Below are 20,034 nucleotides of genomic sequence, written 5' to 3'. Positions count from 1 at the left end.
CCACAAGGTTCTCATCACCAGATTATCCCTCATGTCTTGAGATTCTTAATCTTCCTACTTTCATCCACCTTTCAGAGGCTTCTTACAGTTGCCTTATCTATTTCAGTCTGATTCAGCTGTAGGTATTGGGAGAGAGGGTGGAGTACGGCATAGGACAGAGAGATAAGGTGAAGAAGTGTGCTTACTCCATTTTGTCCAGAACTCCAAGTCCTCAGTTTCTTTTAAAATAGGGTATACAATCCTTTTGTCAATCAGTATTTAATGGCATAGTTATTTTTCGTTTCCTGTTTGCAGAAATCCCAGAATGAGGAAATAACTAGCACGGCTGACAGTGTGTGTACAGGTGGGACTAAAGTGACTGTACCATTTTTATGTAAGTCTGAAGAACCTGATTTTATTACCAAATCTGTTAGTTCACCACCTATTTCTTCTGGAACTGTGGACAAACCTGTAGATTTGTCTACTAGAAAGGAAAATGATGCAGATTCTACAAGCCAAGGTAAAGTTTGATGTATGTTTACAAAAACCTTCTTTCTAGGCATATATTACAAAAGGTATACGTATATTTTTGAGAAGAGAGACTTTTAAATGCAGATCCTAAAAGTTCCCTTTCTTAAATTTTGGGTTGTAAGATATTTGTAGTAATAAACAGAAAGTCATACTGCCTTGCCAACAAAGATAATAAACACGTATCTTTATTGTTAGAATGGTAGTTATTAGGGCATACAGAGCATTGTGATTCTCACCTATCTACCTGAGCATAAATAACAATAGTATACTTACAGAGAAATTTTCTTTATGATAGAATTTTCATTCAAATATTGTTTGAATTATATTATCACTGAAGTATATTAAAATTGTTGTAAGTATATATGAAGTAATTGTAGACATTACAGTAGGGGTGTTAAGTTTTTATGATGTCTTTCTTTTTCTCTACTGGCTACATTAAGTTAACTATTCAGTTATAGCAAACTAATATTTGACATGTTTTCCCCCTTGGTTTTCATTTCAGTTGATTTTAGGAGGTGGGGACATCTTTTAAATTATTGCTTTATATGGGTACATTGTCTATTTTACCTAATTTTTTTCAGAAGTAGTCCTGAATATGTCACAAATACTACATTTATAATAGGCACTTTAGAGTCGTAACATGCTACAAAAGAAAGGTAACTTCAGACCTAAAATTATGTGTTTTCGCATGAGGAAAGTAAGGCATAGGACTTTTGGAGATCATGTAGCTGCACGTTGGCAGAATTAAGACAAGATCCCAAAACTCCTGGTGACCAAATATAAATAAAACATTCAGTTTTTGTGAGCTTATTATTGATAATAGAGAACACAAAAAATCTTTATGCAGTTGTTTCCTAAAGTCCTGCCTTTGAATGAATGCTTGCTTTAGATTATAGAAGACTATATAGAGCAGAAACTATATAGCTCTCTATATATGGCTTAGGATAGATCTATATCATTTTTTAAAAGTGATTTTTGGCGTGATTTTAGTGTAGTGTTCATTGAGAATAGTACCTGTAAACCTGATAATACTGAGGGGACTCAGCATTGGATGTATTTTCTAACTTTTCTTCAGAGAAATACCCAGAAGATCCATACCCCACTCCCCACCACCTCAGCAGTGTAGAAGATCCTACCCTCATTCTTTCTGGGGCCTGGGTAAAACTTTGATATTCAGTGTATATTAAATGAAGTATTAAATTGCTCTTTTCTTTTTGCCAGTGGAAAACAAAACAGTTGCATTTGGATTTGGAAGTAGCACAGGGCTGTCATTTGCAGACTTGGCTTCCAGTAATTCTGGGGATTTTGCTTTTGGTTCCAAAGGTAAGATCAGGAGGAGAGGTTTTAATGATTGTGCTAGAGAATCAAGCAAAACTGGGAGAACTAGTCCTTTGCCCCAGTGTCGTAGCTCAGTTGGATGTTTCTTCCCTCATCCCCACCCTCCGGTTTTAGTTTTTAAATAAGGAATGGCTTCTGTATGTTAGTATTATTTTGACATTTATTAATATAACCATAAGAATTTTCTCTTAATTCATCATAAGTCATGGTAATAGTCCTCCTCATCCTGAAATGCAAAACTGTCTTTCCAGTTTTGGGATAACCTTGACTTTGGTATATTGTTCTTTTAATTATAGTTTTAGATTTGATTTATTAATATTTCAAGATTTGTGCATCTGTATTTTTTAAGGACATGATTTTGTAGTTTTCTATTTTTGCAGTATCCTGGATTGAATTTTAATATAATGGTTGTGTGAACTTATTGTTCTAATTTATAATTGGTGAGCTTTCCCATCTTTTCCAATGGTTTTTCTATTTTTAGTCCATTTTGGTATAATTTGTAGAAAATCCATTTCCTTGATTGTTTCAAGTTTATTGGCATATTTTCTTATTCTTATAATGTCTTTCATATATCTGATTATAGCACCACCTGAATTGTTCTTGTACAAGAGATTTGATTTATGGAATAAATTTTATTGAAGATAAATAATATACTTAACATGATTAATCTAATTCAGAATAGTGTTTCTTCCTTCTCACATATTTACACTTGTTTCACAGCTCTTGCCATTTATGGAAATACATATAAAACTTTTAGAAATTACCTTCTGATACTACATTATGTTGAAATTCATAGCTTCACTGATACCAAGTTGCTTTATTTTTGTTTTATGAAGTAGCCTGAAGTCACAGGATAAGTGAGCAAATACAGCAGTATAGTGGATACAATTAGCAACAACAAAAAACCACATGAAAATTGATGTTAGGTTGCCTGTTATTCAGTATCCTTTTCAGAGTACCCTGTCAGTATTGCGAAGTATGATAGGCAAGACTGAGATCTCCTGAGGGAGGCTTGCTTTAAGTCTTCCCCGCTGACACTGACTCCTCATGGCTACAGGTCATTTTTCAGTCATTATTTACCAGGCTCTTGTTTAAACTACATTCCTCACTTTGTTTTGTTCTGAGATCTGACAAGAATTTGTGCTGTGTCTTTGAAAAGAAACAGCTTTTGGTTTTATCAGTTCTCCTTTTCTTTGTGTTTTTTATTCATCTCCAGATTTTGTCATTACTTTTCTTTAAATTATTAGTTTTCTTGTGTGTTGGATTGTGCTAACAAGCACAGGATAGTATTTGAAACTGTAAATCCCCTGGAATCAAGTGTGTTTGTATCCCATCGGTTTTTATAGGGAATTTTCACACTTTTGTAAATTTCTTGATAATTCACAATTTCAGTCTTGCCTTCGTCTTTGGTTAAGAGCTTGTAGGACTTTTTTTCTTTTGAGAGAAGTCATAAATTTCACTAGAATGATGGTATCTTTTTAAAATTTGTTCCTGTTGTGTGGACCTTTTTGATCTTAAACTTTTTGTTTTTGTTGGGTTTAGTTTTTTTTTTCTCTTACATGTTATTTCTGTGGTGATTACTTTTCTTCATCTGTTCATTTTATTGTTGTTGCTCATCTCCTTTGTTTTATTTTTGTTTCATTTTGTTTTCTTTTCCTTTTTTTCCTACTCACTTTCTTCTGAAAGTCCTGTTTACACAGATCTATTAATCTTTCCATGTCTGTTGTGTAATATTTCATATGGAAACTAAGAGAACATAAGGAACACCTGTTCAGCCACCACCCGCCTTTGTCCGTGATTGCCAATTTATCATATTTCCTTCAGATTTTGTAATGTTTTCAGTAAACGGGTAGTGGAAGCCTGCTATGTACTATTACCTAGCACTATTATTGTGAAATTGATTATTGACATGCATATCTTTATACTTTTACTGTATAAATTCTTCATCCTGGTCCCTTTAGAGCGGTGGTTTTCAACACTTGGCTTCATATTAGAATTTCCTGGGAACTTCAAAAAAACACCTGATAGTTATATTGGCTCTCTGGGCATGGTACCCTAGGCATTGGTAATTTACAAAAAGCTCTTAGTGTGAGTGTAATATGCACCCAGCTTTTTGCTTTCAGAATTATTGCTTTAGAGGAATTTTGAAATTTTCTGCCACACCCCAAGGGTATTTGGGATAATTTTAAAAATTTATCTGCTTGAGAGTTCCTGAAGCAGTTATTTTTGAGCTCCAAATCTGTGTATCATCTAGATCTGTGGTTACTCTTCTCAGGAAGCCCCCACACAACTTGAGGTTGTGCTTTGTTTGTTTTCGAAGCATTCTTTTGCAATATCTTCCTAAGAATTTTCTTCTTTTTTTTTTTAAGCATTTTTCTGTTTTTTGTCCCTATTAAATCTGGCCTAGGAGGCGTTACTGTTTTAGTTACTCATTTTGTTCTTTCTTCAAGGTGCTGAGTTACTTTTTAAATGATCTGTGACATTTTTCTTGTCTTATTTTTTAGCACCAGATGTAGGGTTCTCTAAGGCATTGATTTATTAGCAAGCCATGAAAAGTTAAGAGGTGTTTCTTTCTTCTAAGATAGTGGGGAATGTATTAGCAGGCTGGGTCATCTCAGTTGAGAGGAGAATGAAGAAGCTTTTTGTTTTCACCTTCTCCAGGGTGTGAGGGAGAATAATAGCCTTAGTTCCTTTGCATGGGAATTAGAGCTTTTTCATTCCTAACAGTCTGGTATCCCATCAGCTGGAGTCAGCGAACTTCTCACAAGGCTACCATGTACCACCTGGCCAGGAAATCTAAGCTCCAACACTAGTTATGAGGTAGAGAAATTATAAACATGTTTAGGCTGCTTTGGCTAATTTGGAAGTAGCGGATTTGGCCTCTTTGAGGACATTTTTAGGTTCAAAGTTATTTTTATCACGTGATAAAATGTTTTATGAAATAAACTACCTTTGGAACTGAGCTAAGTTTTCAGAGTTCCAAGGTATGTATTTTTAAGAACCTGATTCATTACCGAAAATTCTTGTGTGGTTTACTATCATGAAGTTTACCTAAGACTCAGATGATCTTATCTTTATATCTGCAAACATAAACAGTACTAAACGTACTGTGTGCTCACTGCATGAGTTGAACTTGCTAGAATAATGTAATTTTAAACATTTTTACTAGATGTATATGTTGCATCGTTGGAAATTAGATGCATCGATAAAGTAATCTAACTGGATTAAGAATTTATAAAAATAGATATCACTGTTTAAATATTCTGATTTATTCATCAGATAAAAATTTCCAGTGGGCAAATACTGGAGCAGCTGTGTTTGGAACACAGTCAACCAGTAAAGTTGGTGAAGATGAAGATGGTAGTGATGAAGAAGTAGTTCATAATGAAGATATCCATTTTGAACCAATAGTTTCCTTACCGGAGGTAAATATTAAAGAACGAAAATCTTACTAATAACTTAGGCTAGATTTTTAAGCTAGCTTTGTTTGCATTTCTTTCAGAATATTGACAATTTTAATTAGAAGCTCTTTGTTTATTAGAAGTTCAGCCTTTATGTATAAAGTGTCTTTGTTCAAATTTATATGTAAATATTGTTTATGAATGTTCTATATGAAATTGTTGGGAAGAACTAAATTTTTTCATACGTTGTTTGAATATCATGTTTGCTTTCATATCATAAATCTGGGGGCAAAAACAATCTAATCTCCTATTTGTCAAAGTCTTTTCAATCAAAAGTAAACTATATTTTCTGGACCGGAATGTTGTCTTAGGTAAATTACTTTGTCAGTTTTCAACCTTAATCAGTAGTTAAATTTCTCTTGAAAAACAAGCACTTTTTTTCCCTTTTTTTTTTATTGAGTTCATAATAGTTTACATCAATGTGAGATTTCAGTTGCACATTATTTCTTGACTATCACCATGTAAGTGCTCTCCTTCACCCCCTGTGCCCACCCCCATCTCCCTTCCCCTGGTAACCACTGAACTGTTTTCTTTGTCCGTGTATTTGTTTATATTTCACATAGTAGTGAAATCATCTGCTATTTGTCTTTCTCAGACTGGCTTATTTCGGAAAAACGAGCTCTTTTTGAAATTGCTTCTATCCTGTTAAAAGAATGTGTCTAATTTCCAAAAAGGAAGAATACTACATAAGAGAAAAATATTTAATGACAAATCAGGTCTTCACCATCTCACCCAAATCAGATGTATGCTTAGTCCTAAGAGATTACTGTCTATCTTGATACTGTTAATATCATTACAAAGACAGTATCTTAAGGAATTTGAATCTTTGGAATTTGTTATGGAATATGTTATAAGCAGCAGCTTATAGATAATTTCATATACTATCATAGGTAGAAGTAAAATCTGGAGAAGAAGATGAAGAAGTTTTGTTTAAAGAGAGAGCCAAACTTTATAGATGGGATCGAGATGTCAGTCAGTGGAAGGAGCGTGGTGTTGGAGATATAAAGATTCTTTGGCATACAATGAAGAATTACTATCGGATCCTAATGAGAAGAGACCAAGTCTTTAAAGTGTGTGCAAACCATGTTATTACCAAAACAATGGAATTAAAACCTTTAAATGTTTCAAACAATGCTTTGGTTTGGACTGCTTCAGATTATGCTGGTGAGTTATACATTCAACTACTTTTCAGTTTTTGGACTTTTCTAAAATCTATAACAAATACATAAAAAGAAAGGTATAACAGTTAGTTTAATACTAAGGTCACTGTGTTTTTTGTTGTTGTTTAATAGATGGAGAAGCCAAAGTGGAACAGCTTGCAGTAAGATTTAAAACTAAAGAAATGGCTGATTGTTTTAAGGAAAAATTTGAAGAATGTCAACAGAATTTATTGAAACTCCAAAAAGGACAGGTGTCACTGATAGCAGAGTTATCAAAGGAGACAAATCCTGTGGTGTTTTTCGATGTTTGCGCAGACGATGAACCCCTTGGACGTATAACTATGGAATTATTTTCAAACATTGTTCCTCGAACTGCTGAGAACTTCAGAGCACTATGCACTGGAGAGAAGGGCTTTGGTTTCAAGAACTCTGTTTTTCATAGAGTAATTCCAGGTTTTGTTTGCCAAGTAAGTATTAACTATGTCTCACAATTGAAGTCTACAAAAGTGTACCACACTAACTTGGGAAATTTGAGTGTTTCTCCTCACCTATAATTTTCTTAATATTTCTTTAGCTTCTCCATACATTATTTGGTGTCACCACCCCAATTTCCTATCCCCACAAATGGTTCAAATTTCTAATACTTTGAAACCTGCTAGAAACTGAGGGTGGGAAAAAGACCTTTTCATTTTTGTCATCTTTTAAAAATGCATTATTTCTTAGTTTCAAAACACATTCTCAGGGAAGCTGGGTGTTTAGGACTTATTCTATAGTGGTTAGTTCTTTCTGTATTTTAATATTTTATTCAGGATTCCTATTAATTTAAATCTTTTTTCAGGGGGGAGATATCACCAAACATGATGGAACAGGAGGACGGTCCATTTATGGAGATAAATTTGAAGATGAAAATTTTGATGTGAAACATACTGATCCTGGCCTACTCTCTATGGCCAATCGAGGCCAGGATACCAATAATTCTCAATTTTTTATAATACTGAAAAAAGCAGAACATTTGGACTTGAAGCATGTGGTATTTGGGTTTGTTAAGGATGGCATGGATACTGTGAAAAAGATTGAATCATTTGGTTCTCCGGAAGGGTCTGTTAGTCGAAGAATTAGTATCACAGAATGTGGACAGATATAAAATCATTGTTTTTCATAGTAAATTTTGCCTGTATAAACAGTTGAATTGAAGCTTAGCCATTATGACAATATGGTAATTATGTTCAGCTTTTGAAAATGGACGTTTCCAATGTATAAATGTAAAATTGCAGCTTATAGCTGTTGTCACTTTTTAATGTGTTATAATTGACCGTGCATGGTGTGAAATAAAAGTTAAAACACTGGTGTATTTCAGGTGTACTTGTGTTTATGTACTCCTGACATATTTGTATTAAAATGGAATACTAATCTTGTTAAAAGCAATAGACCTTCTCAAACCATTGAAGGAATATGATATATGCAATTTAATTCCTTTTAAGATATTGGACCTCTTGCATGCATATACTATTTGAATAAAGGGACCACAACTTGGATAATTTTTATTTTAGATTTGAAATATATTTGGTAATTTTAACTATTGGTGTGCTCATTTATGCGTAGAGATTCTTATGAATGGATAGAGCCACAGAGGGTAGAGACTTAACCAAAGTGCTCTTCTATAATCCTTGCACCTCCTGTATAGTTAGGTTAACTTTTAAAGTAGAGTACCTTCTTTTCTTAAAATGATATGTAGCTTCCTCTGCCCTTTCAAAGGTATTGAATTAATTTTTACATCTTAAACAAGTTGAGTTATTTCCTTAGTTGTTTCTGTTTTGTTTTTTACTTTTCTGTCATCTGTTTCTACTACCTCAAACTGCAGCTTGGTTCTGTGATAGAACTTGAACTTTTCCTTGCAGTTGTTGTGATAAAGTATGAATATTTTAAAAAGGTCTATACCATGTTCTTTGGTTAAAGATTTGCTTTATACTAGATTGTTGCAGTACCTTTTTCTGGTGAATTTTGTAGCAAAAATAAAGTGACAATTGTTAACAGCCATGACATTTTAAAAATTCATTACTTGTGCATCTAGTTGTTTGTTCATTCTAGAACCAAAGTAAGGAGAACAACTAAAAGTCTGTAAACTCAAACTGCCACATAATTTCTAGAGTTCCCAAGGAAATGACCCTTTTCAAGTTTGATACACTTAAAATTTATTTGGAAATGGCAAGTGTCAAAAGTTAGAAAAATTGGGGGCTGGCTCAGTGGCGTAGTGGTTAAGGTTCACACGGTCTGCTTCTGCAGCCCAGGGTTCGCTGGTTTGGATCTCGGGCACAGACATATGCATCGCTTATCAAGCCATGCTGTGACCCCCATCCCACATAGAAAATAGAGGAAGATGGGCACAGATTTTAGCTCAGGGCCAATCTTCCTCAGCAAAAAAGGAGTATTGTGGTGGATGTTAGCTCAGGGCTAATCTTCCTTATCACCCAACTCAATATAAAACTACAAAGAATCTGCTTAAAGCACCAAATTTTGTATATTCCAATCATTAACAATGACTGCCTTCCACCCTCCTGTGTTCTCCCCAGTGAAATCACTTCATTTTGGTTAGTGAAAGATGGGTTTATTCCCTTGTTTGGGGATTTGAGAAATAGTCTATCCTGTAATAAATACATGTTCAGCTGCCAGTCAAAGGAGGGAAAGGATGTCATGGGTGGTTTGTGTGAGTAATGAGTGATGGAACACCATCACTAAGTCCATTTGGCCACAATGTCAGGTAACCTTTTTTGGTATCAGTTTGAACCACATGAGAACCATGGACTACATACATGCACACTTAATATGAAGAACTCCTTTGGCAACCTATGTAACATAAGTTGCTGTAAAGCGTGTTGTAATTTTTCAGCTGGGACAGCTGATGTGTTTGTCATGATTTTAGAATAAATAAGTAAATGCACTTTAGAGATTCTTTTAGAGAACAGTTCTATACTGATTGCTATCGTAAAGCATTAAAGTTATGAATTAAAAAGCTTTGAAAACTAATACTTTGACCAAAAAAATTCATAAAATGACACGCAAACCAACTTTTCTAAAAGTATTAGTATTCCAAAGATGCTTACAAGTGGCCTGAAGCATTTATAAGAAAGACATTGTGTCACATTTCACGAAAGGACTTTGTGATTTCTCTTTGTTATTTAGTCACTAATGTGCTATAAACCCACAATGAAATGTACTTTTTTTAACTGGCTGGATTTTTTATATTCTCATTAAAATTTGCTTAACGACAGACTATAAAATTATTTGTGCACTTTAATACTTTATGGCAAAAAGTATTGGTTTAAATAATTTCCAGATAATGACTTTAAAAGTTTGATCTTATATACAATTTTGGCATTTGTGGAACTTTAAAGATAATCCAATCTAGGAGTTGTTAATCTAGACGTGCTGTTGAACATCACAATTTAGAAAAGTAAAGGATTACACTAGTGTAATGGTATACATGGGAGAAATTAAGTGGATATTCAGTTATTTCCCTCCATCAGTCCCTTTTTTTTTGGTGAGGAAGATTGTCGCTGAACACACACCTGTGCCAGTCTTCCTCTATTTTGAACGTGGGATGCGCTACAGCGTGGTTTGCCGAGTGGTGTGTACGGCTGTCGCCGGGATGGGAACCTGCGAACCCGAGGCGGGCTGGGGGAGCGCAGAAGTGACTTAACCACTAGGCCACCAGGCTGGCCTCTTGTCCCGGTTTAATAGAGGATTTAGGTTGAGGTAGCACGCCAATAAATACGGAGCACCTGCTAAAGGCCAGGCACCGCTGTAGGCCCCGGGGGAGCTGTCAGAAGAGCCAGCAATGCTCTCGGAGCCTACATGCCACTACTGCCGTTGGGCCACGGTGGAACACAGGCCGGTGGCGGGGAAAGGGAGCCGCCGAGCCTTTTCCAACTCCGAGGCTTGGCAGCAATCTGGATCGTCTCCTCCTGTGGATCACAATGAGCAGGGGCCACCCAGCTGTATTTTCCTGCGTCCAAAGGCACACTAACACACGGGTTAGACACGTCCTGGCGGTGGTCCTCCCAGGCAGGCTGGGCCCTCATGCGGAGCGCCTGCAGCAGATGCGGGGGACTGCCCCGGGGGCGGGCTGCGACCGCTGCGGACGGCCGTGTTCTTCGACACGACGCAGGAAAACCCAAGGAGCAAGAGCTTAACTTAAGACACGGAAAAGAACATCAGACACCATTTATCAGCCCCAGCACACGAGCGAACGAATCAGCCGCGACACCGCCAAGCAGGACAGGCAGCCATGACGAGCGCACGTCTGCAACGCCGCGAGCGCGAGGCGGCCCCAGCGCCCAGCTCCCGGCTGCGCCAGCGTCCACGCACTTCCTCCCTGGAGCCCGCCCCGCCGCTCCCGGTCGCGCCGGCGCCCACGCACTTCCGCCGCGGAGCCCCGCCCCTGCGCCTGGCGTTTCCAGGCTGCCCCCGGCACAACGGCGCCTGGGCGTCATGGAGCCCAGACTCGTCAAGCCGCCGGGCCAGGACGTCGTGGTGGAGCGTCTCAAGAGCCGCTACGGCCTGGGCGGTGGCTGCCCCGCCGAGGTGAGGCCGCGCCCTCGTCCGCGGCCGCGGAGGGAGGGGGCGGGTTGTGGCCGCAGGGCGTGGGGAGACGAGTTTCCCGTGAGAAGGCCGCGGCGCCGCAGACTGTGGAGGCGGTGGTTTATGGATGGTGGCACGGCGCTGCTGAGCGCAATTTTGAACTTGAGTGGAGTTCAGAAACAATTCCTTTGGAAAGCTGCTTACTTTGAAATAAATCCGAAGTTAAAATAGTTGCAATCATAATAGAAAGAGCTCCTTTGTGCCCTTGGCGTGGGGTCGCCGTGTGGCCGCGTGCTTCCCTTCTCCCTCGCTGACTCCTTTCCGTGCGCGCCTGTTTGCCGGGCTGCGGGTAATGCGCTGGCGTCTGTGACTCTCCCTCCGAGTGTAAATAGTTGAGTGTGTTTTTCTAGGAATGAGGACGTTGTCTTATACAAGCACAGCAGTAAACTCAGGAAAGTTCTCATTGATACAATAATATTCTATAATGTATTGTGCGTACTCAGATTTCACCAATTAGTAATGTCGTTTGTAAAAATTTTTTTCCTGGTGCAGATCCAGTCTGAAATTGAGCATTGCGTTTGGTTGTCTCTTTTGTTGCCTTTAGTCTCGAACAGGTTCTCAAGTCTCTCTTTTTGTAATATTGATTTTTTTAAGATTATAGGAGAATTATTTATTAGAATGTCCCTCAGTTTGGGTTTGTCTGATGGACACCTCATGATTAGATACTGGTTATGCATTTTTGGCAGGAATACTGCATAGATACTACATGAATGAAATACTACCTAAGACTGCATGCCTTCTGCATGACAGAAGTGCCAAAGCAGCATGCATTTGAACCTCACGAAGACAGAAATCCCACTGCGGAAGAAGTGCACAACTTTAACGTAGACAGTGGAGACACTGAAATTGTTAAAGAATCTGTCTGCCTTGGTTCAGTCATCGGTTTAAATGGAGGCTGCAGCCATGGAACCAAGGGAAGGCTGGGACGCGGAAGGGCAGCAATGGACGAATTAGGGAGGATCACCAGGTGTGAGGAAGTGTCATCAGACACCAAGGCCAAGTTTGTCCACACCCTCGTGCTCCCAACTACTGTGTATGTGTACGCATACGAAAGCTGCACAGTGGAGAAGGCTGCAGGAAAAAATGGGTTCATTGGAAATATGGTGTTGGGGGAGAGCTCTGCGGACACCCTGGACTGCCAGAAAGGCGACCCGTGGGTCCCAGAGCAAATTAGGCCTGAACTGTGGCTGGAGGCAAAGATGATAAAACTGCGGCCGTCCTACCTTGGGCACATCATGAGAAGGCAGGACTCTCTGGAAAAGACAGTAACGCTGGGAACAGTAGAGGCAGCAGGAGAAGAGGAGGACCGAATAGGAGACGGGCTGACCCCACACGGGAAGCCGTAGGCCCGAGTCCACAGGAGCTGAGTGGGGCTGTGGAGGACAGGACGTTGCGGACGTCACTCATTCATAGCGTCGCCAGGAGGAGGAGCTGACTGTATGAGTGACATGTGGCTTGCTCTGTTAGTCACGAGACATGGTGTTGCTTTGATCCATTACTGGTGATATTAACTTTGATCACTTGATTAAGGTGTTGTCTACCAGATTTCTTCTCTCTAACCTTTGTAATTAATACGTAATTTGTGAGTAACTGTTTTGAGACTGTAAGTTGATTCTTAGTATACAAATTAAATATGTCATCATGTTTGTTTTTTTTTTTTAGTATGATTTTTCACACTTTGATCCGGCTAAATGTAAGAGATCTTTAACCTCCCCAGGTAAGCCAATAGAATACTCTGTATATTTGGGGTTTTTAACATATTTAATTTGAGAGGAAGGATTTAAAAAAAAATGTTTAGGGATTGGCCCCATGGCCCAGTGGTTAAGTTCGTGCTCTGTACTTCGGTGTCCCAGGGTTTCGCTGGTTCGGATCCTGGGTGCGGACATGACACCACTCATGAGGCCATGCTGAGGCAGTGTCCCACATGCCACTGCTAGAAGGACCCACAACTAAAATATGCAACTGTGTACTGGGGGGACTCGGGGAGAAAAAGCAGGGGAAAAAAAAAGTTTGGCTCAGGTGCCAATCTTAAAAAAAAAGTTTAGAGTTGTGGCTAATGCCAGATATCTTATGATACTGAGCTTTTTTCATTCTGGTGATGAACTAACTAATAATAATTGTGATTTTGAGAGTCAGTGTGTAAGATGTCTTTAAAAAATCAAATTGAGGGGCCAGCCTGGTTGAGTGGTTAAAGGTCTGTGCTCTCTGCTCCAGCGGCCTGAGTTCGCAGGTTTGATCCCGGGCGCGGACCTCCTCCACTTGTGGGTCGTGCTGTGGAGGCACATCCCAGGTGCGAAGTAGAGTAAGATTGGCATGAATGTGTGAGCTCAGGGCTAATGTTCCTCAAGCTAAAAAGAGAGGAGGATTGGTAACAGATGTTAGCTCAGGGCAAACCTTCCTTACAAAAAAAAAATCAAATTAGGCTTTTTGTGTCTTTCAGTTACAGTATTTCTGCCTTTAAAGATGTTAAAAATTAAACAGAGTATATCCAGTAAAGGAAACTAATTGTTGTTTTTCTAGGCATGAACTTTTCCAAATTATTAAGATGATAATTATTTCACGGGAGGAATTTATCAAATTTATCATCTTGATAAAGATAGCTACACCATGGGATTGGGTGGGTTAGACCATCATGTGGTAGTCTGTAACCAACATGTGTAACTAACCATTAGTCTTTTGATTTGTTGATAGTTCTTAGGGAATGTCTTTATTGGCGTAGTCATTAGATTTTGAGATGATTGCAGCAGAAACAGTAATTAATATCTTTAAAAGTTTACCATATAGTGGATTATGGAATTTCATTTTGAAATTTTGTAAACACTCTTCTGAAACATTCCTTCAGTATGAAAAAAAAATATTTCAGTTACTCAGTCTAGTTTCTTAAAAATATCTTAAAATTGTATTTTGGTTTTTGAAATTTGCCCTAAAATTTCCAGCCTTCCAAAATATAGCTAAAAAGTATAGCTCATTAAATTTCTGAGGGAGTAAAAATAAGTGTTAGATAAGGGTGCATACATTTAAAAGTATTTCCAAATTTCTTATCAGAGAAGCTCTCTTTCTTTTATTCACTGACTTTAGATAATGCTAACAGTTTATTAAACAAATATTTAATGGTTGAAATATATAAAATTTTAAAATGTTTAAACTTTGAGAACTGACAAGGTATCGTGATTAGGTAGAAAGAAGGCTGGATTCTGAATTTTAGTCATTCCACTTGCTGGTTGTGTTACTTGGAAAAATTCTCATGACTTCTCTGGTGCTCAGGTTCATAACCATTAGAACAGGGTTAAAGGCACCTATTCTGCTTATTTCACAGGGTTGTTGCTGGGTCAAATAAGGTGATGAATGAAAGACCATTTTGTGATCAGTAAATCAATAAAGTGCTAAATAAATAGAAGATTTGATGCCTATTTTCTAGAAGTTTGCATTGGGGAGACAGATAAGAAATCGCTAAGTAATTTTGCTTTCTTACCTTTAGGAGCCTAGAATAAGATCATTAGGCATCTGATCTTAGTAAGTAATCTCTGCAATTTTTTTTACCAGATGATTTGGCTATCTACTCATCTGGAGATAAAGTCGGTTCATCATTAAGATGTTATTCTGATGAAAGAAAGCATTATACAACACCTCTTTGTAGTTCATTCAAGTACTTAAACGTGAATTGGTAAAGTATCCTGAATCCTTATTGCCGTGTTCTCAGCATCTCAAAAATTGAGGAGGAGTAAAGGGCAGTTTAAGTGTTTCCTTTTCTCTGAGAGGAAGTATAAGCAGTCTGGAGTCTGCCGAATAGTTGAAGAGACATTAATTTTTACTGAGAATCTCTGTGATAAAAGCATAAACCTAGCATTATGTTTGGTTTTATAATGGAAAGTTATTTACACAGTATGAAATATGAAAAATTATTTTTACGGTTATTCATCCAGGACCCAAATGAAGATTGTACTCTTTTTTTTAGGAAAAAAAGGAACTACGGTCAAAATGAATATAGCTTTGTTAGGCATCGTTATTTAACTCAGTATCTATTGTGTGTCTGGTAGTGTGGTAAGCACTGTATGTTGAGTAGTTGAGAGAGAAAATTGAAGTTGGTTTGGGGAGATGGTAACTACAAAATATGTATGTTATAATACTTGGCTATGAGGGGTTAGCAGTTTTGTAGCAGAGATTTTACGATGGGTAAAACCAGTATAAAAACAGTGGAAGCTATGGTGAAATAAGCATTTTGAAATAATGTTAAATCATAAAGCTGTATACATACACAAAATAAAATGTTGAGATAATTGTGGAGAGATAAAAGACAATTGTGTCTAAATATTTCTAAATTATTAATGCAATTAATATTTGGGAGCTTGAATTTTTCATGTAATTGCGTCATTCTCTACTTAAATGAATTAATCCATGTAAAGCACTTAGAACAGTGTTAAGTACATAGAAAAGCACTCAACTATGCTATTATTATCATCATTGTCATTATTACTATTTCATTTGGCACTCACAAAGTAACCTTGTTGATCTGGATTCAAAATTTGGACATGAAGTTAAGGAAAGTAAAAATGGCTTTAAGATAATTATGAATTCATGAAGATTATTTTCTTATATTTAACTGATAAGTTTTATCATTTTTTGTTTTTATAAATGATCTGGGTATAATTTCAAGTTATAATTTGAAGCATTTGGACTATGAAGGTTTTTATAGCATTGGATAGTTTTATCACAATCCATAGTTATGGTCTAGTTTAGAATTATAGTACTGTCCAGCACAGGAGCCACAGGTAACATGTGGCTGTTGAGTACTTGAAACGGGGCTGGTCAGCAATTGAGATATGCTGTAAGTGTAAAATACATTCTGGATTTGGAAGATGGATAAAAGGGTGTGAAATAGCTCAATAATTTTTGTATTAATTATAAGGTAAGTGATAATATTTTAGATATACTAGGTTATATATAATATATTAAAATTTCATGTCTTTGTGTTTTTAATTTTGCTACTAGAAAAAGTTTAATTACCTTATGTGACTTGCATTGTATTTCCTTTCAACAGCACTGCTTTTGAAATTGTAACTTTGAGATCATCTTTTTGGCAAGAACACTTGGATTTTAGTTCTGCTCCACATTTTACTAGCTATGTGTCCTGTCAGTTATTTAAGTTCTTTAGGGTTCAGTTTCATCATGCTAAACATTATTTCCTTTAGCTAAAATTACAGATAACAATACCTGTTATATTTACCTCACAGAAGTATTGGGAATCAAAACAAAGATTTTGGCAGTTGTAGAGCATTCCAAAGGTATATGTAGTTTTAAATTAAGCCATTTAAATATGTAGAAGGATACTTGTATTGAGTTTTCAGGATCAATGACTATTATTTTTTATATTTTTACTTTTTGCATTCTTAAAAATGTTTACTTGTTACATTTTTCTCAATTGTTATGCTAAGAATATTTGAAAAGTAGTTTTATCTTTTTGAAATGCTATAGAAAACTTCCAGAATGCTGTGATAGACCTTTTTTTTAAAGCCTAGATGATGAACTGGATTCTTTTCAAGATTTGAAGCAACAGGAAACAGAAGAAGATTTGATTGAGAGTGATGATAGAGTCAGTACCTCCAAAATAACCAAGGAGTCTTTTAGAGAAATAGAAAAAGGTAAAGGAAATATGCATTTTAGAACAATTAACTTTGTCAAGTAGAGCACATAAAGCTTATCCCATAGTAATAACACTGGTCCTCAGGTGTCTCTAAATTTCTGTATTCTGAATTTTGGTAAGCCGTGAGATAGTTTCTGTGCTTATTACTAAACTAAAGGAGAAGAGAAAAATAAACTTCTTTATTTTACAGTGTTCCTACACTCCCAAAATGTATCAAAATAAGTTAAGCAACTGAGTCCTTTTCATAATTTCTTCAGTTCTTTTTCATGTCATTATGTGTTAGAGAGTGATTAAAAGATTGTGGTAGTCTTTGAGTAATCCTTTAATATTTTAAGAAAATACTCCAGATTACTTAAGGTATGGCTTCCTTAGGCACTGAACTAGTAGTTACCGTCTTACCAGGCTGCCTATCAGAGTTTTGTCAGGATTCCAAGGCAAGAGGCAACCAGAGGTGGTGCCCTCCTCCTCTTAGCTGCAAGACTTTGAGAGCACTTTTGCCCCATTGGTAGACTGTCTGCATCTCTTCTCCTGGGAATACATTGTCTACACACAACGAACATTTCTCCCTTACTGTTCTCGTTCATCTTCTTTATCCCATTCGTCTCAGCATTTGAGGAAAATGAAAAATAATTCTGCCTTGATTTGTGTTTCTTGCTACATGGTGGAAATTTCCCACCAAAAACAATTGAAAATATAGGATAACCTATAAAAAAAAATTGAATGTATTTAAAAGTTGACAAAATTAAGAAATATTCAGGCCAGGGATTGGTGAGCTGGGAACCTGGAGAGGCAAGGAGAGTACTAGAAGTATCTTTCACTTTAATGGCATTTGCTGAACTGAGTGAAGTGGAACTTTTTTTTTAAAAAAAAATTCATATTATTTTTAATTTTGGCTCCCCTAGTGTCTGTACAGGATGAGAGACCTCTTCCTTAAAGCTAGGGCTCCCAGGAGGCTAATGGAAGTTGAAGCCACTGCTCTTTGTATTGTCAGCATTTATTTTCTGCTAACAGTGTTGGCAAAGAAGTGAAGTAAGAGGAGCTCACTCATCCACTGCTGTTGGGAAAGTAAATTAGTAGAACCACTGGGGGGAAAAATTTGGTATCAGTAATAAAGTTGAACCTGCACATATAACGTAAGTCCCAGCCATTTTGCTATTAGTTATATACCCTGGAGAAACTCTTGAACGTGTGCACCAGGAGCCACGTGCAAGATGGTGTAGCATCTGTATAGCTAAAACAGCTTAGATATCCACCTGTTGTAGAATGTTGGCATATAAAAATATAAAATAGGATAAAGCAGTGACGATTTGTGAACCTGATTCTGTCATTAACACAAGAACATAGTATTTAAAGGAGGAGGTTATAGAAATTACCTAATTATATGACTATATAATTACATTATATAAAGTTGAAAAACAAGGTGCATTTTTTAACACAAATAGTAAAAATTAAAAAGAAGCAAAGCAGTGATTAACACTATATTTGGGTTAGTGGTTAATTTGGTTTAGGGCAGAGAAGGAAATTTGATCAGGGATTTCTGAGGTAGCTTTCCGTTTCTTGGCCTAGGCAATTAATACATGAGTGTTTTCATGCACTTTAAAGTCTATTTTGAAATAACCTCAGATTTACAGAAAAATTGCAAAAAGCACAAAGAGTTCCTGTACAGCTTTCACCCAAATTTTCTAAGTGGTAACATTTTACTACATTTGTTATCATTCTTTCTCTCTGTATGTAGTACTTGAAACTTTTTAACAATAATACAATTCATAGTTAAAGTAACTCTTCTTGAAGATTACTCCATCAGAATATTTAAAACTGTAAATTAATATAGTTTATAATTAAAATTTTGTTTTCTTAGCAGTTGCCCTGCCAACTAATTTTGCCCCAAATTCAGGAAATTGGACTGAAAGTTGTAGTGGTGCAAGTGACTCTCCTTTGAAACATGTCAGCTATCCACCATCTAAAGCGTCAAACAAGCAGAGTTTACTTCCACATCAGATCAATCAGATATATGATGAATTATTTCAGATACATCAGAAACTGCAGGTGAGAATTGAATACTGAATTGAGAATTCAGAAATGTTTGTTCTAAGCATCAGACATTTACAAAATTTGAATACAAGTATTTGATCTTAGTTATTTTAGATAAATGTGTCAAGACAAGGTCAGAAGGGAGCAAACACAATTTATTGGAACTATTGAAGGGAAAAAGGTATGGCTGAGAGAAAAATATGAACAGTGGTGTTTTTATGTGTAGGTGTGTTTCTTAGATTTCAGATTGCCTTGTGTTTTATTCCCATCCCATCCCATCCCTGCTTAAGAAATAAAACAAAATCTGCTGGTAACTGTGCTTTTTTAAGTAGGTGTTCTAGATTCATTGTTTTAAATACCTATATGTAAGAAGTTCTCTTGTCAACTTTCACCAAAATTCAATTCAGAACATTGGCCTTTATCTATCTTCTTTGAGACTTTTTTGTCTCCAAAGGATATAATTTGTGTATTATCAAGCATCCACTAGGTGGGCAGCAAAAGTATATATGTAATGCGCAGTTTCTGTTTGAAATTCTTCTAGTTGGAAATATGTTATATTTCTATACACATGAAGTAGTTAAACATTTTTTGGAAACCAATATCTTATTTTGTCTAAATAATTCGGATTATAATTAGCATAGCGTTTCAGAAGAAGATTGTTTTGGCCTAAGTTCGCTGGGGAGAAGTTCAGGAAGAGACTTAGCTTAGTACTTCACTGAGAGGTAGAATTTACAGGGAAGGAGAGGACTGGGAAAGGCATTCCAGGTGCAAGAGATTGGAGGTGAGAGGCTTTTAGAAAGGAGTGATTTGTCAGATTGTGAATTTATCAGCATATCGGGGGAAAGAAAATAGTGAAAACTCAGGCTGGCTATCACAGATCAGTAAAGGACAGTAGAGGAAGCAGAGCCTGCAAAAGAGACTGAGAAGCCCTGGCCAGAGAGGGAGGTGGAAAATCAGGAGAATGTGGTGTCATGGAAACCAATGAAAGAGAGTATTTTAAGTTGGAAGAAAGGGACAATGGTATAAAATGCTGCTGAGAGACAATAAAATCAAGACTGAAAAGTGACCTTCAGGTTTAGTAATAGGTAAACCATTTCAGTAGGGGAATGCACACTGACGCCAGATTAAAGTACATTGAGGAGTAACTGGGAGGTAAAGAAGAGGGCTCAGCAAATGACAGTATTTTAAAGAAGTTTGTGAAGGGGAGGAGATGAGGGCAGAGTCAAAAGAGATTTCATTTCCGATGAGATGGGAG

General features: G+C 36.9%; 2 protein-coding genes across 40 annotated transcripts in view; both read left to right on the top strand.

Moving 5' to 3' along the window:
- The window catches only part of LOC103543735 (E3 SUMO-protein ligase RanBP2), an 88,981-nt gene extending 80,457 nt beyond the window's left edge, over positions 1-8,524 (top strand). For all 5 annotated transcript variants that reach the window (XM_070571931.1, XM_070571930.1, XM_070571929.1 and 2 more), the window contains 6 exons: positions 295-499; positions 1,732-1,833; positions 5,128-5,273; positions 6,200-6,473; positions 6,602-6,936; positions 7,308-8,524. In XM_070571931.1, coding sequence (XP_070428032.1) covers positions 295-499; positions 1,732-1,833; positions 5,128-5,273; positions 6,200-6,473; positions 6,602-6,936; positions 7,308-7,613 — 1,368 coding nt within the window. In that variant the 3' untranslated portion in view covers positions 7,614-8,524. The remainder of the gene's footprint in view (positions 1-294; positions 500-1,731; positions 1,834-5,127; positions 5,274-6,199; positions 6,474-6,601; positions 6,937-7,307) is intronic.
- Positions 8,525-9,725: 1,201 nt separating this feature from the next.
- CCDC138 (coiled-coil domain containing 138) overlaps positions 9,726-20,034 on the top strand; it is a 74,441-nt gene continuing 64,132 nt past the window's right edge. For 11 of the 35 annotated variants that reach the window (XR_011525868.1, XR_011525869.1, XM_008507143.2 and 8 more), the window contains exons 1-5: positions 10,886-11,050; positions 12,770-12,824; positions 14,651-14,771; positions 16,619-16,746; positions 18,607-18,794. Coding sequence is in view for 19 of the 35 variants with exons in the window: in XM_008507143.2 (XP_008505365.1) it covers positions 10,958-11,050; positions 12,770-12,824; positions 14,651-14,771; positions 16,619-16,746; positions 18,607-18,794 (585 nt within the window). In the remaining 16 variants the exon portion in view is untranslated. Of the gene's footprint in view, positions 11,051-12,507; positions 12,638-12,769; positions 12,825-14,650; positions 16,390-16,618; positions 16,747-18,606; positions 18,795-20,034 lie in introns of those variants that run through there. The other 24 variants (XR_011525871.1, XM_070571948.1, XM_070571942.1 and 21 more) reach the window with 16 other exon arrangements.

This window comes from Equus przewalskii, chromosome 14 (genome assembly GCF_037783145.1).
Source record: "Equus przewalskii isolate Varuska chromosome 14, EquPr2, whole genome shotgun sequence".
In the NCBI taxonomy this organism is placed as follows: Eukaryota; Metazoa; Chordata; class Mammalia; order Perissodactyla; family Equidae; genus Equus; species Equus przewalskii.
This window is presented reverse-complemented; position numbering and strand designations above follow the sequence as displayed.